The 23456-nt window shown below is 56.8% G+C and overlaps 9 protein-coding genes and 1 non-coding gene across 10 annotated transcripts; 6 read left to right on the top strand and 4 right to left on the bottom strand.

Moving 5' to 3' along the window:
- Nucleotides 1-98: 98 nt before the first annotated feature.
- SLS55_001118 (uncharacterized protein) lies at nucleotides 99-1102 on the top strand (the record flags this gene model as incomplete). The annotated part of the gene is made up of 3 exons (XM_066772618.1): nucleotides 99-291; nucleotides 344-570; nucleotides 674-1102. 3 exons carry the CDS (start codon nucleotides 99-101, stop codon nucleotides 1100-1102), a joined length of 849 nt encoding a protein of 282 aa, XP_066637897.1.
- A 907-nt stretch (nucleotides 1103-2009) lies between these two features.
- On the top strand, nucleotides 2010-3191 carry FBA1 (Fructose-bisphosphate aldolase 1; the record flags this gene model as incomplete). The annotated part of the gene is made up of 3 exons (XM_066772617.1): nucleotides 2010-2117; nucleotides 2167-2942; nucleotides 2993-3191. The coding sequence occupies 3 exons, from the start codon at nucleotides 2010-2012 to the stop codon at nucleotides 3189-3191; spliced, it is 1083 nt and encodes a 360-aa protein (XP_066637896.1).
- Nucleotides 3192-4642: 1451 nt separating this feature from the next.
- SLS55_001116 lies at nucleotides 4643-4731 on the bottom strand. Its single transcript has one exon. It is a non-coding gene; the product is annotated as a tRNA-Ala (tRNA).
- Nucleotides 4732-5704: 973 nt separating this feature from the next.
- Nucleotides 5705-6579, top strand: SLS55_001115 (uncharacterized protein; the record flags this gene model as incomplete). The annotated part of the gene is made up of 2 exons (XM_066772616.1): nucleotides 5705-6017; nucleotides 6083-6579. 2 exons carry the CDS (start codon nucleotides 5705-5707, stop codon nucleotides 6577-6579), a joined length of 810 nt encoding a protein of 269 aa, XP_066637895.1.
- A 1386-nt stretch (nucleotides 6580-7965) lies between these two features.
- SKY1 (serine/threonine protein kinase, CMGC) lies at nucleotides 7966-10020 on the bottom strand (the record flags this gene model as incomplete). Its single annotated transcript, XM_066772615.1, has 4 exons — nucleotides 7966-8406; nucleotides 8455-8698; nucleotides 8748-9758; nucleotides 9821-10020. The coding sequence occupies 4 exons, from the start codon at nucleotides 10018-10020 to the stop codon at nucleotides 7966-7968; spliced, it is 1896 nt and encodes a 631-aa protein (XP_066637894.1).
- Nucleotides 10021-10923: 903 nt separating this feature from the next.
- On the bottom strand, nucleotides 10924-14537 carry IMH1 (Golgin imh1; the record flags this gene model as incomplete). Its single annotated transcript, XM_066772614.1, has 4 exons — nucleotides 10924-11250; nucleotides 11301-13975; nucleotides 14026-14479; nucleotides 14529-14537. The coding sequence occupies 4 exons, from the start codon at nucleotides 14535-14537 to the stop codon at nucleotides 10924-10926; spliced, it is 3465 nt and encodes a 1154-aa protein (XP_066637893.1).
- Nucleotides 14538-14780: 243 nt separating this feature from the next.
- zuo1 (Zuotin) lies at nucleotides 14781-16169 on the top strand (the record flags this gene model as incomplete). Its single annotated transcript, XM_066772613.1, has 1 exon — nucleotides 14781-16169. The coding sequence occupies one exon, from the start codon at nucleotides 14781-14783 to the stop codon at nucleotides 16167-16169; it is 1389 nt and encodes a 462-aa protein (XP_066637892.1).
- A 1205-nt stretch (nucleotides 16170-17374) lies between these two features.
- Nucleotides 17375-19068, top strand: SLS55_001111 (uncharacterized protein; the record flags this gene model as incomplete). Its single annotated transcript, XM_066772612.1, has 3 exons — nucleotides 17375-17613; nucleotides 17827-18220; nucleotides 18274-19068. 3 exons carry the CDS (start codon nucleotides 17375-17377, stop codon nucleotides 19066-19068), a joined length of 1428 nt encoding a protein of 475 aa, XP_066637891.1.
- Nucleotides 19069-19721: 653 nt separating this feature from the next.
- Nucleotides 19722-21728, top strand: SLS55_001110 (uncharacterized protein; the record flags this gene model as incomplete). Its single annotated transcript, XM_066772611.1, has 2 exons — nucleotides 19722-19726; nucleotides 19793-21728. 2 exons carry the CDS (start codon nucleotides 19722-19724, stop codon nucleotides 21726-21728), a joined length of 1941 nt encoding a protein of 646 aa, XP_066637890.1.
- Nucleotides 21729-22535: 807 nt separating this feature from the next.
- On the bottom strand, nucleotides 22536-23320 carry SLS55_001109 (uncharacterized protein; the record flags this gene model as incomplete). Its single annotated transcript, XM_066772610.1, has 5 exons — nucleotides 22536-22601; nucleotides 22655-22857; nucleotides 22913-23118; nucleotides 23174-23190; nucleotides 23255-23320. 5 exons carry the CDS (start codon nucleotides 23318-23320, stop codon nucleotides 22536-22538), a joined length of 558 nt encoding a protein of 185 aa, XP_066637889.1.
- Between the last annotated feature and the right edge of the window lie 136 nt (nucleotides 23321-23456).

Raw genomic sequence — 23456 nt, 5'->3', positions numbered from 1 at the left:
TTGACTTGGTCGGCGCCAGAGAAATGCCGATGCTGCTCGCGCGCCGCAACCTGGAACTCTTTTGTGTCGCCCGCTCGACCTTGCCGCAACAAACCACCATGTCCGCCCCGCTGCGGCCCTCACTGCTGCCCCAATGCACCTCGTGTGCCCGCCGCTTCGCCAATGCCGGCCTGCGCCCCTGGTCCCCGTTCCATCAGCAGGCCCGCGGCGCGAAAAAGGCCAGCAGGCTTCCGCAGACGCACACGCTGACCGTCCGCCTGCTCAAGGACGTCAAAGCCTATGGCCGCAAAGGTTAGCCCGCGGCCTGCCAATGGCACTGCCCCAGCTCACTGGATATCTGCAGGCTCCCTGGTCCCCGTCACGCGCGGTATGATGAGAAACCAATGGTTTCCCGCCCGTAAAGCTGATTACGTTACGCCCACGCAATTACGCGAGCTCAAGGCCGAGGACGTTCCCGTCGAGCGCAACTACATGTTTGGCATGGATGAGCCCGAAGCGAGGGAGCAAGAGACGGGTCCTGAGGTGCTGGAGATTGCGCCGCCCAAGCCCATCGAGGTGAAGGGAGTCAGCGTACGTGGTCCACAAAGCATGAGCGCAGTCTATCTACGGTTGGGACGGCTGCAACAAAAGCTGCGCGGAATGCTACAACGTTCAATTGCTGACAGTCAGACAGCCCGAACGAGCCATGCAGCTAATTGACATTTTCGTTCCCCCGCGCATCACCCTCATCAAAGAGATCGCCAAGGCGCAACCAGGTCAGACAGAGCCCAAGGAAGAGCCCAAAGAGCAGCCTCGGCCTCGGGGCATGTCTGCAGCGGACGTGCTGGCTGCGGCGTCTGCAGTCCCGGCGAAGCCCGCCGACACGCGCGTTCGGCTCCACGGGTCGGTGTCTACTGCGGATATCGTGACGTTTATCAAGACGCAGCTGATGACCAACGAGGAGGCATCGAGGGTGGTGCTGTCAGAGCGTGATGTGCAGTTCCTGGGCGGCACGGAGCCCAACGACGACACGAGAATAAAGTATCTGGGCGATTATGAGGTCGAGATCAAAATAAAGGGCTCGGAGGGAGGTGTAAGGCGGAGACTGCGGATTATGAGCTGAGGTGGAATCATGATCGGCCGACCTCTGTTTTGGGTCGGCGGAGGCAAATAAACTTTGTATACACTAACGCTGAGGCTCTTCGGCCCCGAGAAGACATCAGGGGACGTCACGGGCTGCGCGATAAAAAAGCAAATGAAAGAGAGATAGGGCAGGTATGCGGCATGCTGCTGCGAGATAAGCAGCGCTGGCAGTGTTCGGACAGCGGAGAAACTGGCGCCTGCAACGTGCCACACTACTACGGCCCAACAGCGCTGAGGCTTGCCGGGACGTCTGTAATGCGAGGCGGCACATTGGAGTGTGCTCAGGGCGGTGGCAGTGGCGCCTCGTGGCCGGGTGCAGGACCCTTGGTGCCTTGGGAGCCTTGGGAGGGCGGCTTCAAGTGCGACGCCCAGCAGCACTGGCGGCCGGAGCCGGCACGTCGCTGATCCTGCGGCGGCGGCGGCCAGTGAGGATGCGCGCCGGGCGTGCCTGCGGTTGCCGGCGACGAGGATCCTCGGGACGATTTGAGCAGTGCTGCGCCGATGCAGAGCCGTGGCCCCGCCGGCCATGACACAATCGGCCGCAGTGTTATGATGAAATCCCCACCTGCCCCTCAACACACGCAGCTTCTTCCTCCCACCGACTCGAGCCCACTGAAATCATCGCACTCTCATCGCTGCTGCACGCCTTGATCTGGTGAGTTCGCCTCTGCCTAGCGAAGCCCCAAGCGCCTGCCGTGCGAGCTAGGACCCCGCTGATGCAACCGCTCCACCGCCCGGCAGGCCCTTCAGCTTCAAAAACTGCCCCTCCCCTCCTCCCGCTTCTCTCCTGCGTCTTCTTTGTGATACCCCCAGCATCCCATTCATCCCCTGCGCTCCGCCTCTGACTCTCTTCCACCCTCAGCCTCACTTCCACCACTTCTGCAACCATGGGTGCCCAAGACAACCTCAGCCGCAAGTCCGGCGTCATCTACGGCGATGACGTCCTGAAGCTCTTCAAGTACTGCCAGGCGCACAAGTTCGCCATCCCCGCCATCGTAAGTGGCCCCTCGCTGCCCCTGCGTGCAATTGGCTGACCCTGCCCAGAACGTCACCAGCTCGTCGACCGTCGTTGCGGCGCTCGAGGCTGCCCGCGACAAGAAGTCGCCCATCATCCTGCAGACCTCGCAGGGTGGTGCCGCCTACTTCGCCGGCAAGGGCGTCGACAACAAGAACCAGGAAGCCTCCATCCAGGGTGCTATTGCCGCGGCTCACTACATCCGCGCCATTGCTCCTGCCTACGGCATCCCCGTCATTCTCCACACCGACCACTGCGCCAAGAAGCTGCTGCCCTGGTTGGACGGCATGCTCGATGCCGACGAGAAGGCGTTCAAGGCCACCGGCGAGCCCCTCTGGTCCTCGCACATGATCGACCTGTCTGAGGAGGACGTCGAGTTCAACGTCTCCACCACGGCCAAGTACCTCGAGCGCATGGCCCCCATGAAGCAGCTCCTCGAGATGGAGATTGGCATCACTGGCGGTGAGGAGGACGGTGTCAACAACGAGGATGTTGACAACAACTCCCTCTACACCCAGCCCGAGGACATCCTCATGATCTACAAGCGCCTCTCTGCCATCTCCCCCTTCTTCTCCATTGCCGCTGGTTTCGGTAACGTGCACGGTGTGTACAAGCCCGGCAACGTCAAGCTCCACCCCGAGCTCCTGTCCAAGCACCAGCAGCACGTCCAGAAGGCCATTGGCGGCTCTGACGAGAAGCCCGTCTTCCTCGTCTTCCACGGTGGCTCCGGCTCCTCCAAGGAGGAGTACCTCCAGGCTATTGGCTACGGTGTCGTCAAGGTCAACCTCGACACCGACCTGCAGTGGTATGTACATGTCGACCCGAGCGCTTCGACGATGACTAACAGATGCGAAGGGCCTACCTCCTCGGTATCCGTGACTACGTCCTCAACAAGAAGGACTACATCATGTCCCAGGTTGGCAACCCCGATGGTGCCGACAAGCCCAACAAGAAGTTCTACGACCCCCGTGTCTGGGTCCGTGAGGGTGAGAAGACCATGTCGGTCCGCATCCAGGAGGCTCTTGTCGACTTCAACACTGCTGGCCAGCTGTAAGCTTGTTGCATAGATAAGCAACCAAGCTATTTTTGAGGTGTTTAATGGGTGATGACGTTTCGGAAGCAAAATGGGGCGGCATCATTGGAGTAGAAGATTGAATTGTGATGTATAAATGAATGCATGAATCTCACCCATTTCGTTTCGACTACGTGTATACCATGGATAAGAGGCGGCTGAGACGTCAGGAATGAAGCCCGTCACGCCTAGGTCACATGAGAGTTGCTTCAACCAATGGCATGGCAGGAATTAAGCATCGCTCGACCGTCGCTACCGCTCATCAATAGCTTTCTTAGCACCCCGTTTCCTTCATCGATGGTTTTCGGTCAACGTCATGTTTCGGATAATAAGCCGCGCTCAGACTCGATTTTCCGCGCATCCTCGGTCGAAGCTAGCAACCGCTCTTCCTCGTTTCGCAGCACCCGCTGGCTTATGTCTGCCGCGAGAAGCCGTGATGGCTCTGATAACAGGATATGTAGCTGCAGGTTCGGGGGATCATTGACTCGCTGCGCGCGGAGAGAAGCGGGGAAGGAGCAAAAGCGAGCGCCACATTCCCTGGAACATAGACAGTACGGGTGGATTCGGGTCTGCGGCTATTGGCCATGGACGGTGAAGAGAGACATGTACTACAGATGGACTGGTCTAGAGGTATGCCATCATAGTAGTGGGTCTAGGGGTTGATGTGGATAAAAGAATGGTCTGCTGGAGGGAGATCGGGTTTTTGCGGAGGATCGGTCGGGGGAGCATGGGAGAGATGGAATTGGCGGTGATCTACGCCTACCTTTCGGACTGCCTTCCTATGGCCTTCTTCGTTTAGTGGGGACGGGAAACCGGACGCGCACTCCTGGACGTGGGATGGGCAAATGGTGATTGGCTTGGAGTAATAAAAATAGCTTTCATCTTCTCGGTTGGAAACGCCACAATATTGCCTTTGGTATCCGGACATAGATACGAGCTTCCAACTGCACAGCTATACCTAGACGTGGCGTTCAACTACTCGCGTGAGAAGGCTCAGTTCCTCTGCAACCTGCGATGTGACCAACAGTGCCGCCGTGACATACTTCTCCACCCTAGGAGAATTAAGCTTACTCGTAAAAGCAAAACCACTAGCCTTACTCTTCCATCCCGTACCGCATCCCGGCTATTGCTAGAGATATGAGAATCAGATATGTGCGTGAATCTCTGTTCTCCACTGCCTCGCAACTGGCTATATTCCCGGACGAAACCGACTTGCCTTTGGGCCGAAAGCAAAACAGAATAGCATGACAAGTGGAGACGATGATATGGCACACCAATTGCTCCTTCCACCCGATCATCTGGATTTACCGACCTTACAACCTGCCAGTATCGGCTCCCAGCGGGCTCAAAATATTCAACAGACTCTAGCAGATGTTCCTGATGCGGCAAAGACCGCAAAACACCACGGATCATGGCGCAAAAGAGCAAAAAGATGGACACTGTGGGAATTGAACCCACGACCTTTCACATGTTGCAATCTTGATAATGCGAAGCGAAAATCATACCCCTAGACCAAGTGCCCATATGCTGGTTGATACCAAAAAATCAAGAAAGTAAAAATATATAGAAGATTTTAACTGGAAGTGGTGTTGGACATTGCACGGTGATTGGGAAAGGACTTTGCATTTTTAACGGGAAGTCGTGTTGAACATGGCAGGGTGATTGGGAAAGAACTTTACATTGCTACCGTGGAAGATGCTTAAGAGAGCTTAGGGGAGCAAAGACTCAAGCAGGACATCCTCCACGTAAAGGGGGTGGGGCAAATTGTATGGAGGGGCCAACTGCACACTTCAGAACCAAATGATGCAGAGCAAAAATTTCCTTCAACAAAATCGTCCAAGAGGCTTGGAACAAGTCTAGTAGTGGATAGTGGAAGATGACTGGTGGATGAGGCGGAGGGTCCAGATGTCAAGTGAGTTCCGCCGCGCAATTGGTCCCAAGAACGACAACACTGCGGTGCAGTGCTTCTCTACAAATCTAGTGCCCTTTTCTCAGCGCTCGGGACTTGCCAGCCCATAAGGCCGTTCTTGGGTACGCTTTATCAGCAGAGGATAAGCCAGACGAATCATCACCCGCTCACTTTCTCTCCTCAGGTGGAATATACGCAAAACAGTAGGTGAAGCAAGCTGTATCGCTCGGGTTTGTAAGGACAACTATGTGCTGGACGGATACAAAGGAAAGGGTCTGCGTGGGTTCTCGCTACTGCCACGTTTCGAAAGTGTGCCAGCCACATTTGTCTGAGTATTAGCTGATGTTGGCTGCCTCTAATGTGGTAGAACTGTGTCATCAAGCCGCTTTTCATCTATTGAAAGTCCCAGTACCATGCGTTCGCATTCAATTGCAGGGGCCGAAACCACCCAGGAAGAATGGAACATGTCCCAACAACAACGATCTGTAGGGTATAAAAGCCTTCATGAGCGTCCTTCACCTCTGTACTTCACTCCATCCTCATCACCACCTACGCCTGCTAGCCGAGTCAGGGCCCGTTGCTCACGATGAAATACGCCACAAGGCTCGCCGCCGTTGCCGTTTTCGGCTTATCTTCCTTTGCCCGCGCAGACCGTGATATCGAAGGTGCCACTGGCTCCGTCGAGGTCTTCAACTACTGCAAGGAGCCCGTCTACCTCCGTTCCGTTGGTGATCAAGACCCTGGCGAGACGACACTGCAACCGAACGGACAGTGGTCCGAGAGGTACAAGGTCAAAGACCATGGGGGAGGGCCGTCAATCAAGATAAGAACGGAGGGGACGGATATCCTTCAGTTCGAATACAAAGCCTCCGGGACCGAGGTGTGGTACGACCTCAGCTGTAAGTCGCGTCCACCCGTCCAGCACGCGCAAAGCTGGGTTTGTTTTGCTGACGCGCACAAATAGACGTCAACTGCTGGAACCAGGAAACCCATTCGGGCGAGAGGTGCCCCTTCAGCAACAACGCCCTCGTCGTGGAGAGCCCAGGAATCCACATCCCCTGCAAGACGGGCGAGAGCTGCCCCTACATTTATCATTGCCCTCACGACGATCACCCCGGAACGGGAATTTCCACCATCGCCGGACACCCGGTCCTGGTCATGCAGGAGCCAACGGAGAACCTCAGGCTGCACCTCTGCCCCTGCGAGGACGGCGGCGACTCGAGTGCCTGCGAGCTGGCCCATGCTCCCGGTCCGCGGTTTGACGAAAACCGTATCATTGGGATGGAGAGGTACAATGTGTGCCCCGACGGCACCGGTTACGACCTGCCCACCTCTGAGTCTGACAGCTCTGATTCTGACGGTTCCTGGGAATACCGTGAGGACCCCAGGGAGCAGCAGTGGGAGCAGTGGGAGCATTGGGAGCAGTCGGAGGAGTCCGAACCCATCTTTCACGAGTATTGAACTCAATACGGATCATCGGATGGCCATGGTTAAGGCTGGATAAACGAAGCAAGCTGGCGTCTCGATTTCTCCCTCACCCTTTGTTGACCTCCATGGCTCTGCTTCCGATATTTAGTCAATCAACAATTGCATTGTGGTCTCTATCCCATATAAAGAAAAACGTGAACTTCAATCGAAAGTGCTGCATGTGGGTAGTGCCACCGCTGTTGTAGTCAATCTCAACAATAAGAGAGTTGTGCGAGACACCGGCCGGGAACAGCGTCGAGGGAAAAACGGTGGAAGTGAAACAGAAGTCGGGATCGGCGGTCAAGGTCTCATCTCAGGTCGCTTCGAGTCTGGCCGGAATGGTTGACTAGCGTAAACTTGCATGTCCCGCACCGCACTCGGCAGACTGAGCCTACGGAAGGAGTAGTCCATCGCGTGACAGCCCACCACCTTGTAGCATCACACAACGGCCATATCCATCAAGTACGGTACAGATGATGCAGGCCTGAGTCGACTTCGCATTGTCTAGTGGTAGATCCAGAGCAGGTGACAACGAAAGGACACGAACGAGCTGCGGAAAAAGACCCCCCCCAACTGAATTGCAGAAAAAAAAAAAAGAAAACCAAACCACAGTTTCGCCGCCCCACCGCGCAAAGCCATAATCCCACCTGGCCGACCGACCCAATAAAAGACCCAAGAAACAATGGTTGAATCACCATCTGTGCTAAGTAGATGTAACAACGTGGCACAAGAGAAAATATATCGATGTCTCCGGATGGAGCAGGTAGGGCAAGTGCATGCAGTGCCGACGACGATGGTTGATGGTGTGGAACATGGGCTGGAAACGCAGCATCGTCAACGGAAAAGATGAGAGGAACCAGTGGCCATGCCGTTTTAGAGAGAGCAAGGCCTTGTCTGCGCGCGCAAATCGCGGACCAAGGACGCCGAAAAGAAATTGAAAAGAGGCATCAATGAGCGCAAATGTCCTGCCTCACCCGATCCACCATGCTGTGCCAAATAGCCTTCCCACTTCCCTCAAACACACCCACATCCTCGCACTGACGCGCCCGTGTTACGTTTCGTTATCCGCGACACCTTTTCTTTTTGGCTGTTCCCTTGTTGACGCCCGCCCGTAAGACCATATGTAGACCCTGTCGGGCAGGAATCAGTTTTGTAAGTGAGGGTTGGAAAACCACCATCACCAATCCAATGAACCTTTTCCAAGGGAAAATGTACGCGTGTAGCATGCCGAGTAAAGACAAAGGGGAGGAAGAGGAAGTTATCATATGATCAACGGAACCGTGAACACCCAGTTTGCTCGTCTATTTCCGTCAAACGCAAGAAACAGAAAAGACTAGTCGTTGGGGCTGCCGTGGGAACCACGAGAACCCTGGTCATCATCTACCGAGGCTTCTTGACTTCGCTAGCCCACCCCTCTATACCGTCCCCCTTGCTGCCCAGCGGAATCTCCAGCTTGATGCTTTCCATGCCCTTAGTGTCATCAAGGAAGCCGTGGTTGGTCATGCCGCCCGCATTGGCCCTCTCAACTGGAAGCAGCTCCAGCATGGGCAGCAGGAAATCCGCAATCTTCTTGGAATCCTCAACGCTAAAGTGATACTTCTCCCGGAGAACGTCCGGAAGCGCCCAGTGACGCAGCCGATGGATGTTGCGCAATTCGCCACGACGGTTGAATATCTCCTGCGACCATTTGCCCGATTGGCACAGCGATTTGGGGAAGGTGCCGAGAAGTTCGATAATCTGTGCAATGTGGTCGTCGTCTTTACCGTACTTGGTGCCCGATTGAGGATCGAAGAGGTAGTCGCCGGTAATCAGTTCAAAAACCTTTCCTCATTAGTTCTGTCACCCGTCGAGCAGAGCCTCGATACTCACCATGGCAGCCATACTCCACACGTCCGTACTCGCTCCCCACTTGGACCCAAGAATCACCTCTGGAGACCGGTATTGCCTGGTCTGAATGTCGTTTGTGAAGTGATGACCGACCCAGCATGCGTTGCCAAGGTCGGCAATCTTGACCGAAATCTTCTCGAAGCCTGCATCCTGTTTCAAGTTCTCCGTAGACGGCTTACTTGACTTGTCGAGGCTTATTCCCGACACTTCCCGTGTTAAGAGGTCCCTAAGCCGCATCAGAATCACCGCGTCATCAATCGCTCGTCGGCACTTACGCTGTCTTTTCCCTCGCCTTCTGCACGTCATCCTCGCTGCCGCCAGCCTGCTTGACTCCCAAAGTCTCCAGCATGGACATTCCCGCAGCCGATGTCGAAGCCGTGCCTATTGCGCCACTCATTACGACATCGTCTTTTGGAGGCGGGCTTTCGCCGGAGATTGGGGATTCGTTACCTGAATTCTCGTTGACGATCTTGTTGAGACTGGTTCCGGGGAAGTTTGTCAGATCAGTATGGTTGAAGCTGGCATTGAGTGGGCTAGGCAGAGGCTGGCTGCCGGTAATGAGAGTTCTCCTCCGCCTTCTTCCATTCCTGTTGTCGTCCTTCTCGTCTTTCTTCTTCGTCTCCTCGTTCACGTACGTCTTCACAATCTGCTCCACATCGCCAATCTCAATGAGAACGTTCTCCGGCTTCAGGTCGGTGTGGATTATGCCGCATTCGCGGTGCAGGTAGTCCAAGCCGAGCAAAACCTGCTTAGTGATCTGCTTTACTAGCGGCATGGGAATACCACGGTGGTTCCACCTCTTGATCAGGCCCAGGAGGTTTTCACCTAACACTTCAAACACCATGCAGACGTGCACGCCGTTGGGACCCTTGTGGTTAAACGAGTCCAGGAGGCTCACCACATGCGCGCGTCCGGGGTGATCCTTGTTGGCGTCGACAACCTTGTTCAGCAACTTGATTTCGTCGAGGGCAGTCTCGGTGTAGTGTGCAGCGGAGCGCACCACCTTCAGGGCTACATGCTTGCCGGTATTGTTATCGCGCGACAGCCAGACGGTGGAAAAATGGCCCCAGCCCAGCTTGCGCACGACGGTGTAACGGTTGTTGTTGTACTGCTCGCCAACCTGGACGGGGTGGTAGCCGCCCTTGCAGTAGTCCTCCGAGTCCTCTTCGTCAGCCGTGTTTTCGGCAGGGTCGGCGTCGGACGACGAAGTGGACGAGGGCGAGCGGCTAAGCTGTGAAGAGTACGAGACCTTGTGGTGCTGGAGCGGCGATGCGGTATTTTGCACGCTGCGATCGGCACGTTAGTTGGGGGGCGCTTCGGCAGGGGGCGCAGGGGGGAGGCCACGTACCTGTACTGGAAGCTGTTGTTGGAGCTGGCAGGACTCTGATCCTGCTTCTGCTGCTCGGTGGTGATGATGGGTTTGAGGTCGGTGCCCTTCCGGCGCTTCTTGCCTCCGTTGCCATTGGCGGCCTGTGCGACCTGCTTGGCCTTGTTGATGGCGGCCTTCTTGATATCGGTGCCGTTCATGTCGGCGTCGCTGCCGTTCATCAGGCGAGGCGCGCTGGGTCGCGGTGCGGTCAGACTGGTTTCTTAGTGTGAGGGTGCGACCGGCGATCGGGAGATCGGAGAGGCGCGGCGGCCGGGGCTCATCGAACGGCGGGAGACGGGCGCTTGGATGGCGGGGAGAAGGCGCGGCTGGTGAGGGAGGTTGAGCGTTCGGGCGGGCGCGGTGGTTGTGGAGACGGCGCTTTCAGACCAAGTGCTGCGCGGCGGGCTGCGGTCGTGACGGCCGGGAAGACAGTAGGCCGGGAAGGACGGTGGGCCGTGCGATTGGCGGCGGGGCGAAAGGTCACTGGCCGCGCTGCAGGGCGTGCAACACAAGTCACGGGCGGGAGAGGGGCGACGTTCAGGCGCAACAAGGCCGTCGAGACTGCGGAGCGGGTGCCGTGCTCAGCAGCTGGGGGTGCCGGCGGCTGCGCATTGGGGTCGGGCAGCGCAGCGGGAGCGCAGGGCAGCGTCTGCTCGCTGCGAAGGCGAGATGATGCAAGCGCGCCTGCGAAGCGGCGGCAGCAGGTTTGCGCAAAGCAGATCCCCACGCGCCCGCAACCTCCGCCAGCTGGAGCCCAAGCCTCCAAACCGCAACCAGCCACCCCGCGGCTGCCATCCGTCGCTCCTGCCGCAACCGCCGCGCCCGGGCCTGCCGCTCTTTCGAATCAATCATGTCCCGATTGCGTCTACACCATGCTGCTACATTGGATCTCTATGACGCTGCTTGTCCGCAAATGCGATGACGCATGCTCCGGGGCCTCGTGTTTAGCACGGCATGCCCTCCAACCGCGCGGACATCCAGCCGCCCAGAGCGCACGCTGACCTCAGATCCCGCCTGTCCAAAACCCACGCCTCCAACTCGCAAGCTATCAGAATACCCAAGTCCGCTTCCGTGATATCCAATCACCTCGTCGTGATTGCAGACATCCACTTCTGTTCGTCCTTCTTGTCGAAGTGCAGCAGCATGCCCAGCACCGGCACAAGCTGCATCTGGTGCTTTTTGTCCCGCTGCTCCAGAAACTGAAGCAGCACGTTCTTCAGGTACACGAGGTCCATGTTGCCTGACGACTGTCCTACTTCGGTTGCAATAGATGGCGATCTGCCCTTGGAGAGCGGAGGGGACGCCATTCTCCCACGTGCCGATTCCATGGACGAGCGTGATGACTGCATGCCAGACTGTGTCGGAGACTTCGTCTTGGACTGCACCGCTCGAAGCTCGTCTGCCAACGACTGCTGCATGTTAGATATGCTGTCTTCGAATCGCGGGCTTCTGCACATACCTTGCTCGACTTCTGTAGCTTCTCGAGTTTGGACTGAGTCTCCTCTAGAGAACGGCGCAGCTCGCCCTTCTCCCTCTCGAGTTCGCGCGTCTGCTTCTCGCCTTCATCCAATGCATCACGGAGTTGGTTCATCGCTGCCCTGACCTCCGCAACCTCCTCCGCAGCCTGGGCTGCTTTTCGATCCAGCTCCTCCTTCTGTCTGCGCAACTCCTTCTCTGCTGTCGACTGCTGCTCCTTTTCGCCTTGAACTTGGCTCAGAGTCCGCTCAGCATCCCTGACCTTCTGTTTCAGGTCCTCGAGCTCTCTTGCTCGACGTCGTCCAATGGTGCTTGCTTGATCCTCCGCACGATCTCTTTCCTCGATTGCAAGGTCCATGCGTTCCCGCATCTCCTTCACGCGCGCCTCCGCTCGACTCTCAACATCTGCAAGGAGCCTTCTCATTGTCTCACCCTCGCGGCTGCGTTCGCTCAGGAGTCTGTGCGCATCTGCGAGCTCCTCCTCAAGGCTCTCGCATTTTTCACGGACCTCTTTCATCTGCGTTCCCATCTCTTGAGTCTGGTCTTGCATGCTGTTCATCAGGCTTTGTGCGCTGGCATATTGTGCGCTCTTCAGCTCGATTTCGTCTCTAAGAGTTGATGCGTCCCGGTTGAGTTTCTCGACCTGCTGCTCCAAGCTCCTGATATTTCCTCGGGACATCTTCAATTCCTCTCGAGTTTTCTCAAGATCCTTCTGCAGTCGATCACGCGCTTCGACTGCTTCAGAACGCTCGCCTTCGGATCTTTCAAGGTCTCGCTGGGCCTTGCTGCACGTTTGGTCCAGCGCAATGTTCTTGCTGGTCTCTTGCTTCAGCTTGTCGTTGATCGATTTGATCTCGACGTCCTTCGCAGAGACTTGCGACTTGAAGGTGGCAATCTCGGACCGCAGGTCCCGTTCCTTTGCCTCAAGCTTCCGTACCTCAGTGGCTTTGCTCGCTGCTTCATCCTTGAAAGGTTTAAGCTCGGCAACCTCCTTGCGCAGAGAAGTGAGCTCGGGCTGCGCTTTCTGCAGCACCTCCCTCAGCTCCGTAAGGTCCTTGAACCGCTGGGCAGCCAACTGGTTGGCGGCCTCTAAGTCCGTCTCCAGCGAGTCCGCCTTAGCCTTGAGTTCTTCAAAATGGGTCGACAGGCTCTCCCGTTCCTTTTCTGATTCGGCGCTTGAGGCTTGTCTCGTGCGTAGCTCGGCGATTTCCTTCTCCAGCTTGTCAATGCTTCCTTGCAAGGCCGTCTTCTCTGCAGTGAGTTCCTTGATCTTGTCCTTTGCCTCGACATGATCTCCACCAACTTCAACGAGCTCATGTCTCAGATCGTCAAGCTCTTCCTGCAAAGCCTCCTGATCCTTGAGCTTACTGGTGAGGCGGTCAATGGTGGCATCTCTTTGCTCCAAGGTATTCCTGAGCTCATCTAGTTGTGCCCTCATGGGCGCCTCCCAGTCTTCATTCTCCTTCTCGGGGACCAAAGTAGCTGTCTCTGATGGTGCAGGCGTACTGGCCCTCTCTGGTGTAGCACTGGCAGCTGTGCCAGCCGCACCTCCTTTGCCGCCCTTCTTCTTCTTCTTGTTGTTTTTCTTCTTTGCTGCCCCGGTGGTTGTGGTCGTTTCTATTGCGGCAGGCTTCTCCGGTTCTTGAATTGGCCTTTCAGGCTCTTGCTGAGCCTTCGCTGTACTGGTTGCGATTTCCCTCTGAAGACGGTTCGTTTCGCTCTCCGCGTCCTTTAGCTGGCCCTTGAGTGTCTGGACAAGCCCGTTTAGAGTTTCTCCGCGCTGTTCAGCCTTTGATTGTGTGGAACGGAGTTCGGACATTTCAGATTTAAGTTGTTGCACTTGGCTCTCAAGGCGTTCCCTCTCTTCATCAGAGGTGGAACCGTTAGGCTTGGACTTGCGCAGATGCTCAAGTTCCTTGTTGACCTCGTCGACCTTAGAGTGCAGGCTCTTGTTCAAATTGTCCTGTTCACCACGGGCCTTTTCTTGACTTTCGAGCTCCTTCTGGGCCTTCTCTAACTTTTCCTTCAGTTCTTCGGTTGTCGCTTGGAGATTCTTAGCTTGCTCCGTTGCATCCTTCTCCGACCGATTTTTAGCATCCCTGATCGCTTGCAAATCCCGCGTAGAAGTCTCCAAATCCTTGACCAGCTGCTCAGCAGAGTCCTTGGCAGAAGTCAAGTCGTCCTTAAGAGTCTTGTTCTCGTTCTCCAGTTTGGCCACCTGCTCTTCCTTTTCTTGAAGCTCCTTCTGAACGCGCGGAAGCTCACTGTCGTAAGAGAAGAACTCTTCCGACTCCTCAGTCGCATCCTTGTCTCCATTTGTCTGCTTTATGTCTCTTCCTTCGGTAGCTCCGGCATCGGCATCCGTTACAGGTTTGGCCGCAGAGTCCTTGGCCGCGCGTAGCTTCTCCGCCTCTTCCTCCGCCGCGGTCGCACGCTTCTCTGCCTCGCCTAACTTCTTCTGTAGAGCATCACGCTCGCCCGCAATGCGCTTGAGCTCTTCCATAACCATGTCCCCCTTCAATTGAAGCTGTTGCAGATATTCCACCAGGGCGCCGGGGTCGTTGATCGAGGCCAAGGGAGTATGCTCTCTCAGAGAGGCTTCAAAGGGCTCAATAGCAGTCACGCGGGCGTGAGCGATGCGGTATGAGCGTAGCAGTTCTGCAACCTGGTTAGACTCTCGGTGTGCGCGACGGAAAAGCAGGGAATACCAGAATATTTGGGCTCCAGCTTTTCCAGCTTACGTAGCCTTACGCGCACCTCTGTGGGCAACTCGTTCGAGGCAGTTGAGGACGCAGACTTGGCATCCCTTGCCGTATCTGTGCCCTCATTGTCCCCCTTGGCTGCATCGCCATTCTCAGTGGATTGTTGCTGGGCGGATTCATCCTTCTCGTTTGCCGGACGCGGAGTGGTGCTGCGACTGAGCTCGTCTTCGCCAACAACGACATCGGGATCAAACTCGGCGGGATCGGGGCCTCTGCCCGGCAGCTTGTCGCCGCTTATATCGGGAGTGCGTGGGCGGCGGCCTGCAGGAGATAAGGTATTCGAATTGGAGCGGCGAAGCGAGCTCGAGCGGGCGGGATGCTGGCCCTGATTCTGCTGCGCGGCCTGACGCTGGCGGGCCTGCTCCTCGGCGATGCGCGAGTCTATGGCGCCTTTGAGACGCTGTGTTGATTCAGCACAGTGAGCAAAATGCGGAAGGCGAAGCATGTACCTGAAACATGGTGACGGTTGGACTATGCTCGCAAGCGAATTGCGCGCGAGGACATTCTCTGGCGACGCCGACTCTGTAGAGCTGGGGCTGGGGCTGGACCGAATTACGCGGCGTGAGCTGCTGCCAGCTGGTCCCCGGGCTTTGACGAGAGATCCGTGCTTTTCGGCGCCACCTCGGTTTGCATTGGATCCTTTCAGAAAATCTCCAGCTTCGACCGCCGCACTCCAAGCACCCAACACCCCCTCAAGCACCATGTCCGCCGTGCAGATCAACCTCCCGCTGCCTGTCCTGCCCTCGGGCTGGGCTGCTGACAAGGACTTCAAGCCCGTCGGCGCCCTCTCCGCCGCTACCCAGCGCAATGTTGAGCCCGTGGGCCCTCACTTCCTCGCCCACGCCCGTAGAAAGCGCCATCAGCGCACCTTCTCCGAGGATGACCGCATCCAGGCCGAGAAGGCTGCCAAGAAGGTCGAGGATGAGGATGACGGCGAGATCTCCGAGCCCGAGGACCCGCTGATGCTCCAGCGCGAGGCCAAGGACTGGAAGGTAAGATTCGAAGTGCACCCCATTCCGCAACCCCCTCTAATACGCAAGCAACAGGCCCAAGACCACTACGCCGTTCTCGGAATCACCAAGTACCGCTGGAGGGCCACTGAGGAGCAGATCAAGCGCGCCCACCGCAAGAAGGTCCTCAAGCACCACCCCGACAAGAAGGCCGCCGCTGGCAAGGCGCAAGACGACAACTTCTTCAAGTGCATCCAGAAGGCCACCGAGGTCCTTCTTGACCCCACCAAGCGTCGCCAGTTCGACTCGGTCGACGAGGCTGCCGATGTGGAGCCCCCGACCAAGAAGGAGGCCCAGAAGGGCAACTTCTACAAGCTGTGGGGCAAGGTCTTCGAGTCCGAGGGCCGCTTTTCCAAGGTCCAGCCTGTCCCGCAGCTGGGCAACGAGAAGAGCACCAAGGAAGATGTCGAGAACTTCTACAACTTCTGGTACAACTTTGACAGCTGGAGGTCCTTCGAGTACCAGGATGAAGATGTTCCCGATGACAACGAGAGCCGTGACCAGAGGCGTCACATCGAGAAGAAGAACCTCAATGCCCGCAAGAAGAAGAAGACTGAGGACAGTGCTCGCCTGAGGCACCTTGTTGACGACTGCTTGGCCACTGACGAGCGTATCAAGAAATTCCGTCAAGAAGAGTACGCTCAAAAGCACAAGAAGCGTCTGGAGAAGGAGGCTGAGGCTAAGCGCCAGGCTGAGGAGGCCCAGAAGGCCAAGGAGGAGGAGGCCCGTCAAGCCGCCGAGAAGGAGGCTGCGGCAAAGGCCGATAAGGAGACGGCTAAGAAGGCCAAGGAGGCTGCTAAGAATGCCGCGAAGAAGAACAAGCGTGTCATCCGTAACGCTGTCAAGGACGCCAACTACTTCGCCACCGGTGGTGACGCTCCCGCCTCGCAAATCGATTCTGTGCTCAACCAGACCGATCTTCTGATTACCAAGCTGGATGCCGACGACCTTGCGGCTATGGTCGCTAAGCTGAACGGCAAAAAGGAGGCTGCTGAGATCAAGAAGGTTTACACCGAGGAGGTCCAGCGCCTCGCCGGCGCTGGCAAGGCCAAGGAGGACGACTTCAAGGCTCTGGTCTAGAGTGTTTATGACTTTGATGACGGTGCGGGTCAATGGGCCTCGAAAAAAGGATGACTGGTCCGAGGGATACGCTAGACTATTCTTCCACATGCGTTTGTTCAGAGCTCAAAATAGATTGGAGCTTTTGGAGTTGTGAATATCCATCACCGGATCAAGGAGTACAAGTGCCAGTGCCAAGCACAATGACCCGACTGCCCTGCCAAGACCCCGTGATTTTCTGGTTCCTGCCGCTCGTTATATTCTGTAACAAAACCATGTGTTATTGAGTTCGTGAACTTTTAGGGAGAAGCGCAAGAGTGACTTCTGCTCATAGCGGCACCGCGTTTCACAAGCGAAGTGGTCTTTCACAATCATGTTCCACGAAGAATTGCACTCGGCTTACGCGGATAGTGGAAGCTATCATCTGGGCATTCTTGCATAATTCTCAAGCTTAGACAGGTGCTTCAACTACCACCAACACCATCTCATTCACTGTAAAGACCGTTTACGATGGGCCGAATCTTGTGAACCGGCTGTGGCGGGCTGAAGGATGCATCCTTGGTGTGGAGAAGTGGTTTGATATCTGCTTGATTTAGGCCGTTTAAGGCAGGGCAACTGGGGACAGGGGAACAGGCGGATCTAGCGTGACATAGGGCTGGGGAACGTGGCTGCTTGGGCCACAATCGCAACGCTTGGCGAGACAGCGAGGAGATTTTAGGCGGTGGTGTTCACGCGCTCCAATAGCGCGGGCGACGACGCGGTTCATGGTGAGTACTTAGGGTGACGGCAGCGGCGCGCTTCGCTTGGGGCCGACGGCGAGCGGGCGGCAGGTTCGGACAGGGTCTCCCCGCGCTTCTTGGGAGTGGACTTGCATCATGCCCAGCGTGGCAGCCAAGCCTCACTCCAACTCACCCAAACTGCTCCTCCTCCGCCGTAGCGCCCGTTCGCTTTGGATCTGTCGCCCAGATACCCACGCGACTCTAACGAGGTTGTGTGCTGCGCTGTCTCCACTCACTCTACGTATACCATCATCGAATCGCTCGCAAAGGAACCGCCCCTCGCACCCCGGCCTTGTCAGCAGCCGCGACAGCGCGCAACAGGCAGGTCAAGCGCGTTGAGGCCCACGTCTGCTGCGACGTCTCCTCATTTCACAGGCTCTGCACCAGCGGCTCCGCGGCCGCTCTGTCCTCGTGGTCCTTCGACATACCAATCAGCAACTGCCTACCATGCCGCATCCCACGCCGGGCCACGCCGTACCCGACGGCTCCTCATCGCCATCCTCCCCCGGTGCCCCGTTAGGCACCCCCGCAGCCGCTGCAACAAAGCTGGATCCTCTCGCAGCCGTCCGGAACCAGGACATCGAGCGCCGCCCCTCCATTCAATTTCTCGCGAATCAAGGGCTGCCCAAACGAAGTGGCAGCCCGAAGATCAGACAGCGCCGCCTGTCCTCTCCTCCGCCTCCCCCGTGAGTGTCTGCCCTTGCCCTTGCAATCATTCCGTCATGGTTTCTTTACGCCCCAAAGCCACTGAAATTCGCCCCACTCGGGTCCCACAGCCCGCGTGCGGAGCTGCAGCGCATTCACTAGCTCCAAAGTGCGTCGATTACGAATGTGTCTCAACACAGCTCCCCTCTGTCTCACTCATTATTGGGGAATCCATCTTGCTGATGCCCGCATAGTGTTTTCCAGCCTCGCGTATCCTTTGACACGTTTGACAAGCCCGCCGATTTCATCGAAGAGAATTCCTTTACGTTGATCAGGAAACACAAGGACTACGAATACACAAAAAGGTCGCGGACCTTTCTGTGCGGGCTGGACTCCAACGACTATTCCGAATATGCGCTTGAATGGCTCATTGACGAGCTGGTAGATGATGGAGACGAAATTGTGTGCTTGCAGGTCGTCGAAAAGGGCGACAAGGTTGCCGGAGAGAGCAGCATCGACCACGGACGGTACCGGGAAGAGGCGGAAAAGTTGATGGACCGAATTCAGTTGAAGAACACTGAGAACAAGGCCATCAATCTTATCCTAGAGTTCTCCGTCGGCACGGTCCACAAGGTCATTGATGAGATGGTAGGTTCAGTGTTGTGTGCCCGTCGCTTGGCCATAAGCTTACGTCGTTGCAGATCAACCTCCACGAGCCAGCGATCCTCATCGTCGGTACGCGTGGTCGTAGTCTCGGTGGATTTCAAGGGCTGCTACCTGGGTCCGTTTCCAAGTACTGTCTTCAACATTCTCCTGTGCCTGTTATTGTTGTCAGGCCCACCAGCAAAAGGGCCAAGACCAAGCGGAAGCGCCTGCAGGATCCGACGAGAACGGGCTACCGAGATCTGCTTGACAAGAGCGGCCAGGCAGGCGGGCATCTACTCGACACTAGCCACAAACATAGCCTCATGCTCGACGAGCTCCAGCAGGCAGCGACAGACGAGGAAGCTGCGGCTGTTGCAAAGGCAGTCGGATACCATCCGCCATCGGAGTCCAGTCCCCTCGCACAGGACAATGGGCAACTGCCGCCCCAGACACCTGACAGTACTAATGACAATGACCCCCTGATGAGCGGCGAAAACTCTCCAGACGCCACTCGGGACGACGTGGGTGCCTTGATGAAAAGTCCAGAGCTTCAGTACCTCGATACTCCGGCTGTCAGCAGCGACGAAGATAGTGACGATGATGATGGCGGAGTGCAGATGTTCCCTCCGGCTCCTCAGGAATCCGAGGCACAGGACTCTCCAAGCTTATCCCCGAACACGACACTGGTAGATGAAAGCAGAGGCATGACGCTACAGGACAACGACTCGCGTCAAGACGTGAGCCCTGGGACAGTGACGCCTGCTATGGAGAACCTATCAGTGTCGGAACAGGGACAGCCTGCAGAGCCTGTAGAGCATACTCCTTCTGACGAGTCGAAGGAAAAGAGCTAATGAGTATAGATGCGTACAGCAGTTGGCCGACGATGGGGGGGATGTTTCAAGGTCATGCTGTCCGCGGCAAGCTCACGGATGCAAAAGTGACGCGGCGAGCAGGGCGAATGATGACCCACGTCGGCATTCATTCTTCTGGGCACTTAGTTACAAAAGACATTGCTAGCTTTCGTTGAGCGGGATCCGCGCGTGAAAGCGCATTCATATCTTCATGGCGACACTGGTGGCCGAAGATGGGATTAAGACTAGTTGATCCAGAGGACCTTTCCACTCTATCATCATTCATCAAAGGATAGCTATGACTTAATTCGAGGTAGACTTTTTTCGTGATTGAATGCTTAACAACGGTGCGATTATTTGCTGCGCTAGCTCCAAGGAGGGCCGGCAAACACACGCAGTTTCAGGAGAAGACGTTGCAGCGTAAGCAACGGCATGTCATTCGCACCTTTAGGCTGTATGACATCAGCCGGCCATTTGTCGCAAGAAGACGGCAGGACTCGGCTCGTGTAGATCTCTGAGACTGCTACCCTCAAGCTCAACTACACCCTCTCCGCAGATCCGCTCCTATCCACGCTCCTTCTCCTGTCCCGGCGCCACTCGTTCGTTCCGACGACGCCATGGACGATCCCTCCAGTGCCTGGCTCAAGGCCGCCATGCAGTATGCCTGTTCCGCCGCCGCTCCGAACGTCCCGCTTGCTTTCTCCGCCGGGGCACCGCTTGCCAGCGATGACGACACCATGTCGACAAACGAGGACTTCGACCCAGGCGACAATCCAGGACAGGACCCCAGGTTCAGGAGACTGGTAGAGGCCGTCCTGTTCTCGAGAAGGCTGCTCAACACGTATAACGTCGTACTGCTGGTTGTACTGCTCGGCTTCGCTGTTGCGCAATGGGGTGGCGTTATGCAACAGGCATACCGGCGAAGGGCCGCTGCCAGGAAAGGGAACGGGGGGGTGGCCGGAGCAAGAGAAGACACAAGCCATAGGGGACGTGTCGCCGGGGAGAGCGAGGCGTCATCATCGTCGAGCAGCACGCTGGAGGGTACAGCTACGCCCCCCGACGCCCACAAGCACAGCCGTGGCAAGGTTCCGGACGAACGTCAACCGCTTCTTCCACGGAATGGTGTGGAGTCGCAGAAGCCGGGGCTGCTGTCTTTCGCGTTGCACCGCGTCAAAGCTTGGCTCATGTCTCAGCCACGGCCTGTCCCGCTCATTCACAGGCAGCTGCCGTCGAACGGAGAGAGCCTGGCCGTACTGGCCTTTCTGGGCTTGAATGTCTTCTACCTGTTCTTCCGGATGGAGTTCACCGCCATGGATATCTTCGTTTTTGCAGATCGGTGTGGTTTGCTAATTGCTGTAAACCTGCCGCTACTGTATCTGTTCGCGGCGAAGAACCAGCCGATTACATGGCTGACCGGCTACTCCTACGCATCACTTAATATTTACCACCGCCGCTTGGGAGAGCTTCTATGCCTTCTTGCACTGCTGCATGGCCTGGGCATGTTCACCGTATGGTACGGCCTCCTCCGTCCTCTCGGCTTTTCTCTGTCCCGCTTCATTTTCACGCGTGTAGTCTCCTTCGGACTCCTGACCTTCTTCTGCTACGAGCTCATCTACGTAACCTCTCTGCGGAGCTTCCGTGCCAGGTGCTATGAGCTTTTTCTAGCCCTCCACGTCGTTCTCCAAACATTCGCGCTCGTCTTCCTCTTCATCCACCACAGCCGCTCCCGCATTTGGGTCGGCGTCGCCCTCCTCATATTCATTGCCGACCGCCTCGTCTACCGTCTCGCCATCAAATCAACCTACCTCCGCGCTGACCTGGTCATCCTCCCCGATGGCCAGACCGTTCGCCTCTCCTCCAACTGGTCCATCCCCTCGAGCACTTGGACGACGTCGCTCTGGCGTCGCACCATTCCGCACGGCTGGAACGCACCCGACCACGTCTTCGTCAGCGTCCCCGCACTGGGCGGGCTCCACGCGCTGCAGGCCCACCCCTTCAGCATCGCCACGCCCGCCCCATCCAAACCCCACGTCGTTCCCCGTCTACGCCACGAGGACGCGGGAGACGGAGAGCGCCACGCATGGCTCTCCCTCCTCGTCCGCGCCCACTCCGGCTTCAGCCGCGACCTTCTCCGCCACGCCCAGACCAACTCGTCCACCCTCGTCCGCCTCGACGGACCCTATGGCTCCACCCACTCTCTACGCCTGCTGAGGTCGGCCGACCGTGCCGTCGTCGTTGCCGGCGGCTCCGGCGTCGCTGTCGCTTTCCCCTTGCTATGGACCTTGCTCAATCCCGCCGCGCGGCCGGATCTGGAGAGGCAGACGCGCCGCTTAGCCGGAACCACGCCGAAGAAGGTGTTGTTCGTGTGGGTGATCCGGAATCACGCGCATAGGGAGTGGTTGCCCGAGCAAAGGATCGAGGAGCTGAGACAGTGGGGCGCTGATGTGAGGATCGAGGGACCTACGGAGAGTACGGGGAGGCCGGATGTTGGTGGTATCGTGGCGGAGTGGGTGAAGGAGGATGGAGGGAGCGGCAACAGCATGACGGGGACTGTGGTGAGCGGGCCGGACGCTTTGAACAAAGATGTTAGGAATGCGTGTGCGCGACTGGTTGGGGAGGGGAGGGTGGTCAAGGTGATTGTGGAGAAGTTTGGGTGGTAGTAGGAGGAAGCAAGAAGGGTATATTTGATCCGATCTTTAGATTTCTTCTTCTCCATACTCTAACATTTACATAAGGTCTGGTCAGTCACAGCGCCGTTCGGCGGATAGTGGGCGCCATATTGACTCGTTGTCTACAGTGATGCTGCGTGTGCAGAGTATATGCACAACTGTATGCCATTGCCCGTCACTAGCTGTGGCGATCCAAAACAGATTCTTAAATAAGTTCCATCCAAAATAGCTCACATGTTCAAAGTCTCCGGTCCCCCCCCCCCCCCCCCCCCAAAAAAAAAAAAAAAAAAAAAAAATTTACCTTACAGCGACATCGGCTTTTCTCCGTCTGCCATGCATCTTTCAACTGTCTGCCCGAGATCTAAATGCCGACGCCGGGGCAATTGGGTTGCATTGCAAAAGACATAGTCTTCTATTCCTGCGCTGGTTGTTACAATCTTCCACATGAGCAGTTGAAGCAAGGTATCAGAATGGAGATGCGAGTTTCTGAACAGTACAAATGAAATCGGGCATAGGATTCTGCTACCCTCGTAATCAAGGTGCGATATCTCTGAGACGGACGTCTTCGTCTGTAAATGGGATAAGGGAGAACAAAGTGTTGATGTAAGGTTGGATGATTGGCTCCAATCTTGGCGCAGTTGCTGTTTGTCACTGTTTGCCCCTTTCCCTCGAAAATTAATTCAAACGCCCCTGAAACCTATATACAGCATACACTGCTGAGAGAGATGATGGTTCTCTTTAAACTTATTGAACGTCACTTCTTCCCTACGGTCTTCTTTCGACTCAATGCGTATTTGTCTATTTGCCCTCAGCAGCCAACTCACGCTCCGCCTGCTGGTAGTACTTGGCGGTATCAACACCGTGCTGTAGACCGTCAGTTGTGCACCGCTACGGAAGCCAAGTTTTTGATAACAGACCTGGTTGTGGTTGGCGAAGTTGAACCACGGGATCAGGTGGTTGAAGACGGCACTGTATCTCGAGTTCCTCGAGGCAACGCCCTGGAGATGCTCTGACATGCCAGACTCGCCGTAGAGGGGCTGGCCAGCCTTGACCTTGTCAACCATCTCCCTCATGTCCATTTCAATCTCCCTCCTGTTCTCGGTGACACCGTAGAAACGGTCTGCAGGGCAATGTCAGCACAGGGAGCTGGCGAGGGCGTGACGCGGGAGCAGTACAAATGGAGCGGTTGTACACGGTCAGGAAACCGGCAACGGCACCGATGCCGACAGTCAAGCGCATGATGGGGGGGAAACCACCGCGGCCGACGTACGAGGGAGAAACGCGCTCGACCACGGCGAGCAGGGCGGGGCCGGCGGCAGCAGTGGCAGCACCGGTGCCGTAGTCGGAGGGGCGCGCATAGCCGATGACTCTCTTGAAGTGACTGCTGCTGTCAGCGGCGGCAATTGGGACGCATGCGGAGCAGTAGGCGGGCGTACGGATCGCTGTCAATGAGCTGGATAATATGTCAGTCGCTATTGGCCCATTGGACAGGTGCCGTCGAGGGAGGGCGCACGCACCGGGTAGTCGCCGTTGAGCTGCTTGGTCGGCACGACGGGCCGTGTCCGCACTTCGGGGTTTGCCATTGTGATCTGGGGAGAGGGTAGAGGCGGCGGTTCAGGCGTCGCAGCTGGGGAAGGGCAGAGGTGGAGGTCGGGTGAAGTTCGAGGATCGGCGTGCCAAGGCGGCGGGCGCGAGCTGCGGCCGCGAAAAGGTGACGCC

Source organism: Diplodia seriata (genome assembly GCF_021436955.1).
Source record: "Diplodia seriata strain FDS-637 chromosome Unknown scaffold_1, whole genome shotgun sequence".
NCBI lineage: Eukaryota > Fungi > Ascomycota > Dothideomycetes > Botryosphaeriales > Botryosphaeriaceae > Diplodia > Diplodia seriata.
Note: the sequence above shows the minus strand (reverse complement) of the source record. Positions and strands in the feature narration are given on the sequence as shown.